The sequence below is a fragment of the Mustela erminea genome, chromosome 12 (assembly GCF_009829155.1).
Source record: "Mustela erminea isolate mMusErm1 chromosome 12, mMusErm1.Pri, whole genome shotgun sequence".
NCBI classification, from domain to species: domain Eukaryota; kingdom Metazoa; phylum Chordata; class Mammalia; order Carnivora; family Mustelidae; genus Mustela; species Mustela erminea.
Genome location: NC_045625.1, coordinates 91,592,619 through 91,607,250, shown reverse-complemented (window position 1 = coordinate 91,607,250; position 14,632 = coordinate 91,592,619). Strand labels below are relative to the sequence as shown.

At 58.2% G+C, this 14,632-nt stretch overlaps 1 protein-coding gene and 1 long non-coding RNA gene across 2 annotated transcripts; both read right to left on the bottom strand.

Moving 5' to 3' along the window:
- Positions 1 to 3,155: 3,155 nt before the first annotated feature.
- Positions 3,156 to 7,944, bottom strand: LOC116570953. The gene is made up of 3 exons (XR_004277612.1): positions 7,411 to 7,944; positions 5,637 to 5,808; positions 3,156 to 5,451 (listed from the first exon to the last, which is right to left on the bottom strand). It is a non-coding gene; the product is annotated as an uncharacterized LOC116570953 (long non-coding RNA).
- A 610-nt stretch (positions 7,945 to 8,554) lies between these two features.
- Positions 8,555 to 11,295, bottom strand: LOC116570032. Its single transcript, XM_032306522.1, has 4 exons — positions 11,289 to 11,295; positions 10,962 to 11,050; positions 9,988 to 10,856; positions 8,555 to 9,956 (listed from the first exon to the last, which is right to left on the bottom strand). The coding sequence occupies exons 1-4, from the start codon at positions 11,293 to 11,295 to the stop codon at positions 9,836 to 9,838; spliced, it is 1,086 nt and encodes a 361-aa protein (XP_032162413.1). The 3' UTR covers positions 8,555 to 9,835.
- Positions 11,296 to 14,632: the final 3,337 nt, after the last annotated feature.

Genomic DNA, 14,632 nt, shown 5'->3' with positions numbered 1-14,632 from the left:
GCTGTGTGTACACATTCTTCTACTGGCCCTTCTGCTCTGGAATTGTTTCTATTTTTAGGGGAGTGCGTCCACACAGTGAAATCAGAGAGTTCTAAGTAGCTTATATTTAAAAAGCCCTGGGCTCCATGCCCAAACCTTCCCTTCTTCTTAGAGGAACATATTTTCAATCTCTGTAAAGATCTTTGGCTTGACATTTATTTCCTGCTGTTTCTTGATTAATCAAGACAGTAGAGTCTCCTGATTGACTTTCTGCTAGAGACGGAGAGAGGTCAGCTCTCTTCCATGCTACCCACACTCCGCGCTCACCACCTCCCCGCGCAGCGGGCGGGAGCGGACACTGTCCACTGGGGGCATGTGCTGTTCTCCACTGCCTGGACGTCAGCCTCCCTCCCCAAACAGCCTTTATGGGTTTTCCCGGAAGTTAAAATCGCCTCGTGTTTTTATTTGCTCAGTGTTCCCTGTACCTCTTAGTAGCATTTCCAGAAGTTTTAACACATCTGGTGAATACCTCAGAACTTCTCTACGCCTTGAAAAAGCTTTTTCCTTTCTCTTCCCCTCCTGTGTTGGGCCCCTTTTTCCAGATTTCCATCTTACCTAGCTTTCCTCCTTATTTTAGGGAAGCGCCTTATCCGGTGGTTGCAGAGAAAGTTCGGGGGAGACAGAAAAATCAATGATCAGTAACAGACGGGTAGAGAGAGGAGGATGGGTAGACGGGTAGGTGGACGGACTGATTGCTGGACGGACAGACGGAGGATGGGTAGATACGTACATAGATGATAGATTAATAGATACGGGTAGATAATGGACGAATGAGCAGATTGTCAATCAAGTGATCAATAGATAATGGACGGGTGGCTGAACGGATGATCTTGCTTTCATGTCTGAATCCATCTGTATTCCTCCTTCCGTCCCGACCAAGATCCGTCATCTTCTGCCCGTGAAATCGTCATCTGTGTGTGCCGCGCTGCCTTGGATCTCTGAGTCAACTCCTGTTCTTCTGTTCCCTGGTGGTTGTTTCTTCTGCATACCTGCTTTCTGATGTGCCTCCTTTGAGTCTGTCTCTCGTGTCCAGTCTCTCTCCAGCGTCTGTGACCCTGGCTGTCCGTTTGCATTTCTAAGTGAGGCATTCGGGGGCTGGCTGGAGTTTGGAGAGGACTTGCAGACTGAAGCAAGTTGCGAACGAACCAGGCTCAACCGAGAAAACTGCCAACGCCAACACCTGGTGATGCTGTCTCCGGGGATGGCTGACTTTCTCCCCGGGAAGGGTGGACGGGCCCGGCTGCTCTCCCCGGACAGTCAGTGGGGAGGAGCCGAGGGCCCAGAATGGTTAATGTTCTCTTAATGTGGGTCAGTGTTATCTGGGGAGGATGGCCAGGTCCTTGCCCTCGGGGCGCTCGCGGTGAGTCGTAGGACCATCAGAGGCTCTGAGAGTCTGTCAGGGAACCCCGGGCTCTGCAGGGCAGCGCCGGCTGGGGCCGGATGCACAGAGCACGCAGACTGGTGCGGGATTTTAAGAGAAGGATGTGCGTGGGCGGAGGTGAAGGGCACCTGACAGTCCACGGGGGTGGACGTGAGCGTGGCCTGGGCTGGATTCCGGACTTAGCAGCCGACTCGGCAGGACCCAGGAGCGCCGTGGTGGCACAGTGCAAACCCCACTCCGCACCCTGACTACAGTGTGGGGCAGGGGCTGGGCAGGCGGTGGGGGCGGGCAGTGAAGAAAGGCCTTCTCAGCAGCGGGAACCCTGACCTAATGCCCTCTGCCTCCCACGCACTGAGCTCCTTCTGTGTGCCAGACGCACACTCTCCTCAGTGAGGTTTTGACCTTCCAAGAAGGGCTCCAGGTACAGAGCTCCTGTCCCCACCTCGAGGGGGAGGGTGGACCGGCTCCCGCACCCACACCTGTGTGCGCACCTGTGAGGGGTGTGGGGGGCGGGGGGCACCCAAGAGTGAGACGAGGGCTTGCAGCTGCACACGTATGTCTTACAGGGACTGAAACGAGTCGTGGAGGCCGGAGGAGAGATCCGCGAGGCGTCCGTCGCTCCTCCCACAACTGTCCACATCAGGCGGTGCGGTCTCTTCCCGGACGTCACCCGCAGAGCCCACAGTCCCGGGAGGCAGGCGTTGTCCACATTCTGTCACTCTGTGGGATGCGTGGACCTGGCGCCAGGATCAGGGCTCAGGGTGGTCCCCAAGGTGGTCTGGGCAGCACTCTGAGGTCATAGCTTTGAGGGGGGCCCAGGGCTCTCTGCAGGATTATCGGGGAAGGCCATGAGAAGCAGCACTGCGGGAGGACACGGAATGGGGAGAGAAACCCGCCGGGGTAGACAGGCAGGAAGGGCAGCCCCGTGGGAGGACCCCATAGGCAGGGCAGCTCCTGTCCCGGAGAACCCAAGGAACAGGGGGACGCCAGTGGGCGTGGGGGAGCCAGGCCAGCTGGGGATGGCAGCCCCGGGCTCACATTTCCCCTGGGGGTGGAGAGATGCGCAGGGAAGCTCCAGGCCCTCGGCTCCCTGCGTTAGACGCCCCACAGCCGACATGCAACACAGTTTTGGTCTCACATAGAAACCATGACATAACGATCGCTCAGCACAGCGGATCGCACCCCGCGTAAGCGATACTGCCTCACGGTCTGTGGGAGCCACCGTGGGGGCCTGCCGGAGGAACACTGCCCCTGTCAGGTCACCTCAAGGACCAGGCTCTTTTAGTAATGCCACAGGATATTGCTTTAAAAATCTACAACATTGACCTTCACATTTTTTTCCAAACTGTAAACAGAGGAGCATAGTGAAGGTTTCCTACCTCTGTGCATTCTACCCTAAAAGGAAAACACTGATATAGTCTGGCAAAATCACCTTTGTGGATGGGAGCGGAGCCACCGGCGGGGCGGCGGAGGGGGGGCACCCCATGGGCGATTGCTCTGGGAAAGTCCCTGCAAAGCCCATGCGGAGCCCCGCCGGCCACTTGTGGCTTGAGGTCACTCCCTCACCGGGTGCAAACTCCTCCAGGACAAAAGAGAAATTTGGAAGAATTAATTAGGGGAGGCCTCGCCTGGATTAATCATCCTGGCTTCTCTCCCCTTATTTAGAAAAAAAGCAGAACACTTTCCCAAAAACAGCCCATGAATTTTCCAAAAGGCCTTCACACAGGAACCTGGTTGGTGAATTCTTTTATTCCTGCGGAGCCTGGAAGGACATAACCGGGAAGGAGCCGCCACGCCCAGGAACCGGGTCTGGTGGAAAGAAAACTCACAAGCAGTGAGGTCATACGGTGACCGGGCTCCCGGGGGTGAGTCTGCAGGAGAGCAGCCCTGCCGGCGCTCGGTCCTTGATGTCACCGAGAATCAGGGCAGCGAGGCAGGCGGCCACCGGGAGCTACGAGCTACGCTCTAGAGATTAACAGGCAGAGGGCCTTCCTGGGCAGAACGGGACACCAGGAGCCCCAGGGGACAAACTCACAGTCTTCCTAATGTAAACTTTTTACAAATTTAAATAACTAACATAATCTAACATTTTAATAATTCTGACACAATCAACAAAATATTTTTTATAAAAGCTGGGCCGAAGTCTGTTCCTATGCATTGAATGGAGACAACATGGGCACCGTGATCCAGACACGCCTACAAATTAATCAGGAAGACCCAGCACAGGAGAGAGGGGTGCAAACTCACCAGGGACCCCCTGCAACACTCATGGTCACGTGCCAGGACGGTCAGCCTTGCCGGTTCCACGGGCGCTCCTCTCTCGTGAATGAGAGGTCATTTTTCCGTACGGGGATCAGCGAAACCTTTCAGGATTGTAACCAGCTCTACAGGTCAGAATGCAGGAAGACGGCCCGTCTCCGTGAGCAGGGAGACCGGCTCCTACCACGTCCGGCGATGGGGCTAAGCTCCTCGGGCTCTCTAGAAGCACCAGCAGATGCACACCAGACGTCAGGGAGAGCCGTGTCGGCTCAGACGCTGGCAGAGGACGCCCTGGAGCCCCGCGTGCCCGTCAGTGGGGCCGTGGATGACTGACTCATGACCGTCCATGCTGTGACGGACTGTTTGATCAGTAAAAAGAGAAAAGTAGGTTTTAAGCTTCACGGTGCAGTTTTAGTGGGGAAAAAAGTCTCAAGACAAGGTCTATCATGTGCCTCTGTCACCATCAAACACACACGGATCGGCACGAGCACAAAAGATTGAGAAACCACGACAGGAAGGTGGCCCTGGGGTCCCCTCCGTGTGCACCAGTCCTTCGGGGACAGGGAGCGAGCTCAGGGCCCCGGGGTGGACCTGCCGCATCAGGGTGGGCAGGAAGGTTCCAGCAAGGACATGAGCCCTGCGAGGCAGCAAATTCCCTCTTCTCTCCACGCACATGGAGGGCTGTGGCATGGAGGAATCCACGCCTCTCGGTCCCGGCCACGGGGTCCTCCTGACGCCCAGCAGGGACCGGTGCTCTTCCTGCCCAGCAGAACGTGAAGCCAGAGCGCCAGTGAGCGGAGAAAAGTCCTTATTTCCAGAACTGGATTCGGCCAAGATAAAGAATAAAAGCAGGAAATAGTAAGAGTGCTGGGTGACCCCAGTAGGAAGTGTGACCTGCTGTGACCTGCTGAACTGTGACCGGACCCATGGCTGAGCCCCGGTCGCTGACAGGAGGCAAGGCCATGCTCGTGGGGAAGAGCTGCGCTGTGGCCGGGACCCACAGGTGGGGAACCTCCTAACGTGGGGCAGGCTTGCTGGACGCCAGACCTGTAGGGCTCCCCTCAGATGCCCCGGCCCCGAGGTGGGGTCCATCCTCTGAGGGTCACAGGCTGGCAGGAGGAATGACCACGTGTTCTGTGCCGTGGGCTCCGCAGTCCAGTCCGTGACGGCAGACAGAGCAGCTCCCATTTGTTTTCAAAGCAATAATGTCGGTGGCATCAGAGTTGGTCTCCTGGCCGTCCGGTCACCCAGGGGCCGGCAGACTCGCAGAAAGGCGTTCTTACCACTGGGTTAGCAGTTTTTTCAAACCCACACACAGACGATGCTCAGGGACACAGGGAAGAGAAACGCCGGGAGAACAGCAGGGAGGGCTTTCCCTGGAGTCCACGATGGGCAGTGGGGAACCACGGGCAGCAGGGTTTCAGCTCGGCTCAGGCCCTCAAGGGGACCCCACCAGGGCAGGACGCCAGCATCTGGCTCGTCTTTGCCCCAGGAAGCAATTCCCAAGTCACTGTTCGCCGGTCTTGCCGGAAGGTTTTCTGATTTTCCATGAACGTAACGTGACTTCAGACGACCGTATTGGAAATCCCGGGCACAAGTTGGAAAGGACGCACTTGAAAGGTACTCCAGGTGAATGTTCTTCGGCGAAAGAAGTTTTGTAGAACAGCATGGGCCGAATTTCCTTTTGAGACAGACAGAGGATAGAGAGATCGATGAAATACTTCGCAGCCATAAAAAAGTGAATCTTGCCCTTTGCAATAACACGGAGAGTGCTAGAAGGTGATGGTCCGTGAGGTCAGACAGAGAAAGACAAACACCGTACGATTTCACTTGTATGTGCGATCTAAAAAACAAAACAAATGAATAAGCAAAGCAGAATCCGTCCTATAAATACAGAGAACACACTGAGGGTCGCCAGGAGGGGAGGGGGTCGGGGGAGACCCAGGCTTCCACTTACAGAATGAATGTGTCGCGGAATGAAAGGCACAGCCCAAGGAGCCGGTGGACGGTATCGCCGTGGGGTGTACGGGGACCCTGGGGGGAGATCGCACGATGAACACGCGGATTTATCGATCACTGTGGTGTGCCCCGGACACCGATGGGACGTCACGTGTCAACCGTGCTTCCATCTAAAAAGGTCGGGGGAGATTAGATAAACACAAAACCAAAAACATAGGAAATACCGATTTTCAAAAAAATCAAAGGGCACAGAAGATTATAACGTGAGAGATAAAATTGTCCTGCCTCCAAAATAAGCACAGCACGAACATTTTCTTGTCTTCTTATAAAGTACGTGTTCATGCAAAATCTTGCGTACGCGCGTCCTTCATACAACTTAATAATCGGGTGTGTGTGTCTATACACTCCTTTCTCTTCAACTTTCTACGATAACTAATCATATGTCCCCCGTACCTGGACAAACAGACCTATACCTTTTTTTAAAATGGCCTAAAATTCATCCCATGGAAAGGACTGTTCGTTTAACCAATCCCACAGAGATGGCCATGTTTACAGGTCCCAGGTTTTAAACTTTTCCTGCAGTTCTGGAGGGAATGTTGTCACACTCAACGTGATTTCGGGAGAGAAGAATCTGCACAAGTCAGGTGTGTCTCTGGTGTGTTTTAACTCCTGGAATCTGGGAATTAGGGGAGCAGCATTCTCGCATGCGACAGCCAAGAATGTCCCGAGTTGCGTCCCCCCCACGCTAGATCCTGTGTCTTTGGTGTCCAGCTGCTTGGCCACAAATGCAGGTCGGAGTCTCTCTAGACATTCAACGCACCCCAGAAGAAAATCCGGGGGAGACAGAACGCGACCTTGCCCAGGGTCTGTGTGCGCCTGTGTGTTTCCTCAAGGGCTAGCTTGCCTGGGGTCACATTCACAACTTTATATAGTCTACTGCAGACTTTATAAAATGTAGACAATACCCATTGTCTTTCCTCGGCCAGTGCTGAGCTCACCAGTTCCTGTCGGAGCTCACGCCCCTCCCCAGCATCCCAAACCTCCCATTCGGGCCAGCAGCGGGCCCCCCACCTGCACAGCCTTGACAGCGGGGCAGGTAGGAACCCCGACCCCGCAGTCAGATGGCCAAGCCAGCCCCCTGTGCAAATGACCGCCGTGGCCTGATTACTCGGATAAGCTCCTGACTAGACAGAACGTCCGTTCAAGTACTGTTTTCTGAAAGACCTCATGGACTCTCTTCCCCCTGCCCTGGCTCGTTGGAAGACCCCACGATGCCCTCACCCGGATTCCTGCCTACAGGTTCTAGCTACGCTCCCTGCTCCCCACGTCCTGTCCAGAACGCTGGATCACTCAACTTTCTGCCTGCAGGTGCCGTCGTCTTTCTGCCTGGACGCCCAGGGATTCCTCCTCCGCCTCCCTCATCCGTATTCTCCGTCACTCCAAGCAGTTCCGTTTCCCTGGTCAAACCGAGCTAATAAAACCATGTGTTACTACTCATAAAATGCATCCCATTAAGTCGCAAGCCTCTGCCTGTGTTCTCCTGTACGGGGCCGGCTCCCTTAGATTGTGTGCGGGGGACACACTCGCATTTACGACAACCATAGAAACGGCAATTTCCTTCGCCACCGTGCCGTGAAGCTGGCAGACGTCACACTTCACAGAGCCCACCTGATGTGTCCTGGGGCAAAGGCATCAGGGAGTGGGAGGGCCGAGACCCCCCCGCCGGCTCCCGCCACCCTTTCCGGACCACCTCTCAACCCCCTCGGCTTCACCTGGAACCCGCCCAGAGCTCTCCGGCTGCAGGTGGGCAGGAGCACATAGAGCCAGCCTTGCTGTCCCAAGGATTCCCACCTCCGGGGAAGGCTGCTAGACCAGCCGGATCCTCTCCGGGCCCCACTGATTTTTACTCTTGGCTCACTTTTCTTTCTCCCGCTCGTTTCTCAGGCTGCAGACATGCGTTGAGGAAGTAAGAGTGAGCAGGGAGACACGTCCCCACGGACCGTTAATGTGACTTTCTTCTTGTCGACCTCCAAGAAAATTTTCTTGGGCCGTCGGCCTCCTTGACTTACGACTCTGGCTACGTGACCTTGAAGCTTGCGCAAGACCGCATCCTTCTCGGGAGGGAAAGGTCGCCGCGGCTCACAAAACACGTACGAGAGCACCGGGAGCAGCAGGGCAGCCCCAGGAGCGGGAGCAACTCGAGTTTCCTCCTCTCAAAGTCTAAGAAAGGTGACGACGCACTGACTCGCATTTCCCGGAGGGGCGCGTGATGCGTGGGAAAATGGACCCCATACACGGGGGTTAAAAGCCACGACAAAGCCTCATATAATAGAAATTATAAATACGTTGCTCAACATACCCATGGTTTTAAGACATCCAGTAGCACTAATTATTGTTTCTGGGCAGTTCAACTTTGACTCATTATTTTCTTCATTTTTCAAATGTTTTATAATAAATATGTGTTGCTTCTATAATTAAAGCAATAACAACTGCCAGTGTGTAAGATAGAGACATATTTAAGCTGGCAGGAAGGAAGACCTCAGCCTGAGCTGGGCTTAGACCCCCGGTCTACGGAGAATTCCAGAAAGTGCCGGAAGGCATACTTCTTACCTAGCTGGTCCCAGGCCAGACGCCCAGACTTGGGTGACTTCCTCAGCTCTTCCCCTCCGGTGATTACCCTCCGGCTCCCAATCCCTCCCGCCTCCCCTCCAACACAACACCGTCCGGCAAGCTGACGTCCTAAAATGTCCCTTGGCTCCGTCCCCCCCTCTCCTGATGCCCACGTCCCACCCCTCACCCAACCGCACACTGTTCCTCCGTCGCGGGCCCCCGCCGGGCTTCCGACCCGCGCTCTCTGCTGCCGCGCAGTCATCCTCAACCCAGAACCGCTCCGCATCCTACACGGCGGCGGGGCCTGATGGCCGTTCCCCACTGAGCACCCTTCTCCCGCTCAGGCCTCGTAGACGTGCCAACTGGGCAGAATCAGCCTCCAGAGTTCCACCCACCACATCTGTGACTTTGCCCTCTTTCAGCATCTCGGGAAATCGGAGCATCGTCGGATTAGCGCATCCCCGAGCCCTGGAGGCATCTGTTCATTGGTGGGCGGAAAGTCTCATCAACGCCAGCTCCAGAGGAAGCCCCAGGCCCGTCCTTTCCGTCCACCGGAGTCCCGGCCCAGGTGGTCTCCTGCCTACAGCGCCCCAGCAGGCTCCAGCGGGTCTCCCCGATTCCCTGCTCCTCCCTGCGGTCCCTCCCTCACCGAACCCGAGAAACCGCCCAATCAGAGCAGCACAAGCACGTGGTCCAGCGCTCCCCGTGGATTTCCGTGGAGCAGCGGGAGACGGGGACTCTCTCTGACGCAGCCCTCGCTGCCCACGGCCTCGTGCCCTGCTGACTCCGCGTTTTGAATTTCCAGGGTGTGGTTCCGTATTCTAGCTGGGTGACTGTCCGGGCAATGGACGGCAGTGCCTGTGGGATCCGTTTCTCACAACGTCTCTCTACAACCATCTGAGAGTGAAATATTAAAGAGATGAGCATGGAGGCGTGCGACGACGTGGCTTGAAAACCCCGTGGCCTTAGAGGTGAATGAGTCTACGTCGTCACCGATCAGAGACGTGAGCTGAGCTGCGGGTGTAGGTCTGCGTGCACCTCGGGCTGGCAGGAGCTGGCAAGCGACCAGACGACAGATCTGCGGCACAAGGACCATCACACTCATGGGCGAGGCCCACACCTGCGTTTGCACAAGCACGCCCAAAGCAACCAGGCATGGCTTGGGAAAGTTGAGCGCGCTCCTGTCGGAGAGGCCAGAAACGTGACTTCTGGGGATCCATGCGCATCCCTGGCCAGTCGGCACGGGGACGGACGTGCCAGAGGGCTTCTGTGCCAGCACAGTCTGCAACCGTTACTGACTCCCCCACCCGCCGCCCCAGTTAGGAGCAGCACGGCCCGTGCACAGAGCATCGGGGCGGGGGGGGTGGTGTGGAGGCGGGAGTGTGGGGGGGCTCGCAAGGACCCTGGTCTCCTGCAAAGTAAGAGAACAGGGACCTGTACCTGCGCTCCACACGGGCCACAGACAGAAAGACACGACACCAAACATAGCCACAGACCTCACGCAAGCACGCGGCTTACAAGAGCCACACCTCCAGGAGTCAGGGTCAACACGGGAGTAAGGAGTTTAGGAATAAACAGGGTAAAAAATTAAAAATAACAATAAAATAAAATAATGAAAGATCTGCACGATTGCTGCACAGACAAGACAGAGCCTTGAACTTCAGGTAAAGGCGAAAGAGCACACGATGCTCTAGGGATGGGGTCGGGGAGCACAGGACGCTCTAGGGATGGGGTCGGGGCGGACAGGAGCAGACCCTTCCCAGAGGCTGCATGCAGGAGAGCCTAGGAAGGGTGGGCAGGAAGGCCTGGAGGCAGGGACCCCTGGGGTGACCGTACCAGACCCAGCGGGGACTCTGGGGAGTGCAAGCAGAGAGCTTGGAGGCCTGAGGGCAGGTGCAGGGAGCGCAGCACCCCACGCCACCCCGCCCCACCCTGCCCCACACCCGCTCCTTCCAGGACAGGCTTCGGGTTGGTCCTCGGGGTTGCTGCCCGGCAGAGAGGGGCCTGATTGTGGGCCCCAGCCCTGCCTCCTGCCCCCTCCTGCTCCTGCTGCTCCTGGCTCCGAGGTCACTCCCCCAGGGAAGAGAGCGGGTGGCTGGATCAGGGCTGGGGCGCAGGCACGCCGGAGGCACGCCAGAGACCCTCCGGAGCGGCCGGCCCGCTTCCTGTTGTCGCCGGGGTTGCTCTCTTCCTGCCTGAGCGGCTGCTGGAGAGGCAGCCCTGCGCGGCGGCCGGCCACGGGAGGCCCTGCCAAGCAAAGCTGCCTGGTAACCCGGTGTTGTTTCCCAGGGAATAGGCAAGCATTGTTTGCACACAAAACACGCCTCTGTCCCCGGCCAGCCTGTCTGCAGAAAGTTATTTCTGCAGAAGCTTGAAGGAAAAGGCTGGGGAAAAAATGTGCTCTGGCTTCGGTTTCCCCATGCACACTTCTTAGCCAAGTACGTGAGACACAGATAGCATCACGGCCCAGGGGCCGCGGGGTGGGGGTGGGGGGCGCGTGCGCAGGCGTATCCAGGTCCTGCAGCCCCTGAGCCCTCCTTTGCCACAGACCCAACCAGAGCCTCCGCAGCCTGCTGACTCCTGAGTTGACTTTTCCCCAAGAGCCAGGCTGAGGTCAAAATGTTGGGCGAGCGGGTCCTGGGCAGGCCTCTGGCAAAGTTCCCCATGACCCTCAAACCCCCACACTGCCCTTGTCCCCAGCCCTCGCTCCAACCGAAGGGACAGTGCCCGGCCTCCAGCAAGCCTCCCGCGGCCGTGCCAGCAGCTGGCCAGCCGGCCAGCAGCCGCCCCCATCCCCCTGCCCTGCAGGCCCCGCGGAGCAGAGCGCCACGGACAACCTGGGCCGAGACCCTCTTGCCGTCCCGGCGAGCCAAACACACGAAGCTGGGACGCACTTCCACCGGTAGTTCTCGCTCGAAGTGGTTATTTTCATCAGAGAAACTCACATTTCAGTTGGGGCTGGCATATTCTAAAGGGATTGAAAAGGGCCTAGGCTTCTGCCAGCCACCCCCTTCCCCCCACCGCCAAGGCCGCCGCCCACCCGTCATGCGGGTCAAACCCGGAAGGGACGTCGGGGGGCCGTGGACCGCACTCCCTAACACCCCGTGCCCGCCGCGGGCCCCGCTCTGCCTGCCCCGGGGCCGCGCACCCACAGGGGCCGGACACCCCAGCAGAGGCGCGGGTCCTGAAGCCTCACAGCCTCGCGGCCCGGGAGACTCAGGCGTGTGACAGAGCCCGAGCGGAGCTGGTGTGGCACTCAGGGACAGCCGTGCCGTCCTCCACGTCCCATGGCCATCCCTGCAGGGCCGTCCTGCTGAGACGAGGCTAGCGGCTCAGGCTGCGTCTGTGCAGGACCCCGCCTGGGGGTGGCGTGGGGGTTCCCAGGCCCCAGAGGCAGACACCCCGCAGGGGTTCCCAGGCATTGAAGCGGAGACTTTGGCGCTCTTGACTCTCAGCCTCTAAAACGGCCTGTGTTTCAGGACGGACGGTAAGAGTCCTCTCCGGTCACACTTGCCCAGGCCCGAGCAGCGCTGCACCAGGAACTGGGCACCTGCTTCACGTAAAACGTTCCCCGCAGCACTGGCTCGGGTTTTGTTACTGCCGTCGTTGGAGGTGAAGTTTGCAAGTTACCAAAAACAAACAAACAAAATAAACAAACAAAACAAGCCAATTTGATTCTCCAGCCCCGTAACCCCCGGACGCCCCGATGGGCTTCTTCATTCTTGGGCGGCTGCGCCGCGCTCGTGGACGCCGGGGCTGGGGCCGGCTCGGCACCAGGCTCCACCGCGGGCTGTTTACTTTTCTAACGACTCCCGAGCTCCGGCGTTCAGATTCCGTGACGCCCGTCCCGGCTCAAGTGTTGCTGCCGCCGGCGTCTGCCGCCAGAGGCCTGGCCGTCCTGGAGACAGGCCCCGCTGGGGGCACGTCGCGCCCCCCTCCCCAGCTGGTTTTGATGCGTATTTTCCACCTTGTGGAGGCCCGGAGGGGCTCTGAGCCGCAGCTCGGCGCGCTCTCTCCGTCGAGACCGGTGCCCTCTCCAAAGGAGCCGGCGGCCGCTGGGGCCACTGCCCATCTGGGGCTGTTGCAGGACAAAGAAAGAAGGGTGAGGGGCGGGTGCCTTCCCAGCACCCCCGGGGCCAGTGCTGGGAGAACGCCCATCCCTCCCTCTGCTGGGACCCTCGGGAGCCTCCTACACTCGGGACATGGCAGGTCTACGAGTGGGCTTGGTGACCGTAACGGATAGCGTCCTGAACCCCTCTCCTGGGGTGTAGACCGTCCTCTCCGGGTCCTCACAGGGCCGTCCCTCTATCCCGATCTCCTGTGCTTATAAGGACTCCAGTCCTGACGGATTAGAACCCACCGCATGACCTCAGCTACCTACATCACTCCCTCAGGGGCTCCTGTCCCCAAACACAGTCTCACTTCAATGTCCAGGAGCTTCGGACCCCAGCGTGTGGCCTCGGGGCCATGACAACTCAGTCCCCCCGCAGCGGGTGTCTTCTGCTGTCCTGACAGCTCCTGCGAGGTGACAGGCGGTCGAGGGCTGGGGTGCGCTCTGAGATCAGCGGCAAGGACCGAGATGTTCCACGGAAGCGTTAAAAACATAGACGTAGTAGAGCTTTTCCGTCTTGTTGGCCAGAGCAGGACCCGAGAACGACAGCCTGAGCCCATCCAGCAGACAGGCTGGCTGCCTCCACGTCAGAGGAAGCCGTCAGAGGCCCGGCCACGGGTGGCCCGCGTGTCGTGTCTGTGGCTGCTCCAGAGGAGCGGAGCAGCAAGACCACAGGGACCCCAAAGCCTGAAAGGTCGTAGAAGACGTGCACCAGCCCTCGACTGAAGGGGCCCCCCCTGCGGCAAAGACACTTGCCATCCGCTCCCAGCTCTCCGCTCAGCGCCTGCAAGTCCGCCCGGCGCAGAGTAGGGGCTCCCGCGGTAGCTGCACAGACGGTCCCGTGGGTGGAGCTGAAGGTGTGGGGACTCAAGCCCAGGACACTCCCCGAGTGATCCAGTGGAAGTCTGTGTCCTGGAGGTGTTCCCCACGTGCGTCAGGCCATCGCCGTGTCCCAGCAAGACCCCAGCCAGCACGAGCTACCGTGTCTGTCGGAGAGGCCGTCCCCAGCTGCCCCTTGTGACCTTCAGGGGCCTCGTCCTACAGGATCTGTTGCTGGAACTTTTGGTCCCACTGAGGATGGAAGACCTGGTGCCCCGGGATCATGAACACACTGACACCCTTCCCCGACTCTGAAACACAGTCCTGAGGACCATAGTCAATGTGTTCGTAGATACCGTTTCAAGCCCAAAGCACTGTGTCAAAGGTGCTGGCCATGTCATGGGCCAGACCGAACGCTCCCCCCCATTCTCTCTAAAATCCCAATTCTCTGGGGGTGAACTAGTCTCCACCCCCCAAAGAAACCCAGGGTCAGGGAGACACAGAGTTTCTCTGTCCCGGAACCACAGCTGGGTTGGTCTGAGTGGTCCCCGCTGGGCTCCGAGTTCCCAGGGACGTCCCTTGATTTCTTGGAGCCTGGACAACCGCCGGCAGGACCCAAGTCCTCCCTTTGGGGCCATGCACTGGCACCCAAGTGCTAAAGGAAATCAATTTCCAGGAATAGCCTCCAGCATCCCACAGCTCCCCAAGGTGTAATTGCAAAATGACCCCCCCTCCGCTGTGGCTCCAGGAGCCTCTGGACAGGCTCTCAAACACGAGAGGCAAGAGGGGACAGGAGCAGCCGTGCCCCAGGGGGTGTCCGCACTCCACTTCCTGGAAATGGGACGCAGAGTTGGCCCAGACGGGCTGTTCAGGTCCTCAAAGGAACTCCCACCTGCTTCCCTATAAGGTCCTGGAGAAGCCGGGCGGCGGGGTGCCTGCCAGTGCCACGGACCTCATGCTTCCTGGCCCCGGAGGCGTGGGAGAGCCCCGCCGTCCACATCTGTGAAACACCCAGCTCACAGAACGTCTGAAGGAATTAGCAGCCATGACCAAAGGAAAAACTTAGCCTAGGTCCCCGGCACACGGGAGGAGGTCCACACCGAGCATACGTGAAGCTCAGAGAATAGGACCAGGAGGCAAACCACAGCCATAAAATAGTAAATAGTTACGGAAGGAAAAGAAAGTATGTTTTTTTAAATGTCTAAGGTATTTCCCCCCACAGTTTCAGCAGGACAAAGTGGCAGCAAAAACTGCATTTTGTCCCCCAAACTAACACTTGCACACACTCACACACGCACAGAAATATATGCAGACCTGGGACAAGCCCTCGCTGGGACACATCCTACCCTCGTACTTGCCCGTGAGCTCCATCTGTCACACACACTTCAGAGGCCGGCCTGAGCTAGGGAACCACAGGCAAGCTGATCTCAAGACATGGTTAGGCCCGGTGGCGA

What these genes read in the sequence shown, in the direction of transcription:
- LOC116570032 (XM_032306522.1), bottom strand. An exon ending in GGCCGGGCACTGTCCCTTCG is followed by an intron (nt 10,857 to 10,961) that starts GTTGGAGCGAGG and finishes TTTTGACCTCAG; the next exon opens with CCTGGCTCTTGGGGAAAAGT. An exon ending in GAAGGGTCTGCTCCTGTCCG is followed by an intron (nt 9,957 to 9,987) that starts CCCCGACCCCAT and finishes GCGTCCTGTGCT; the next exon opens with CCCCGACCCCATCCCTAGAG.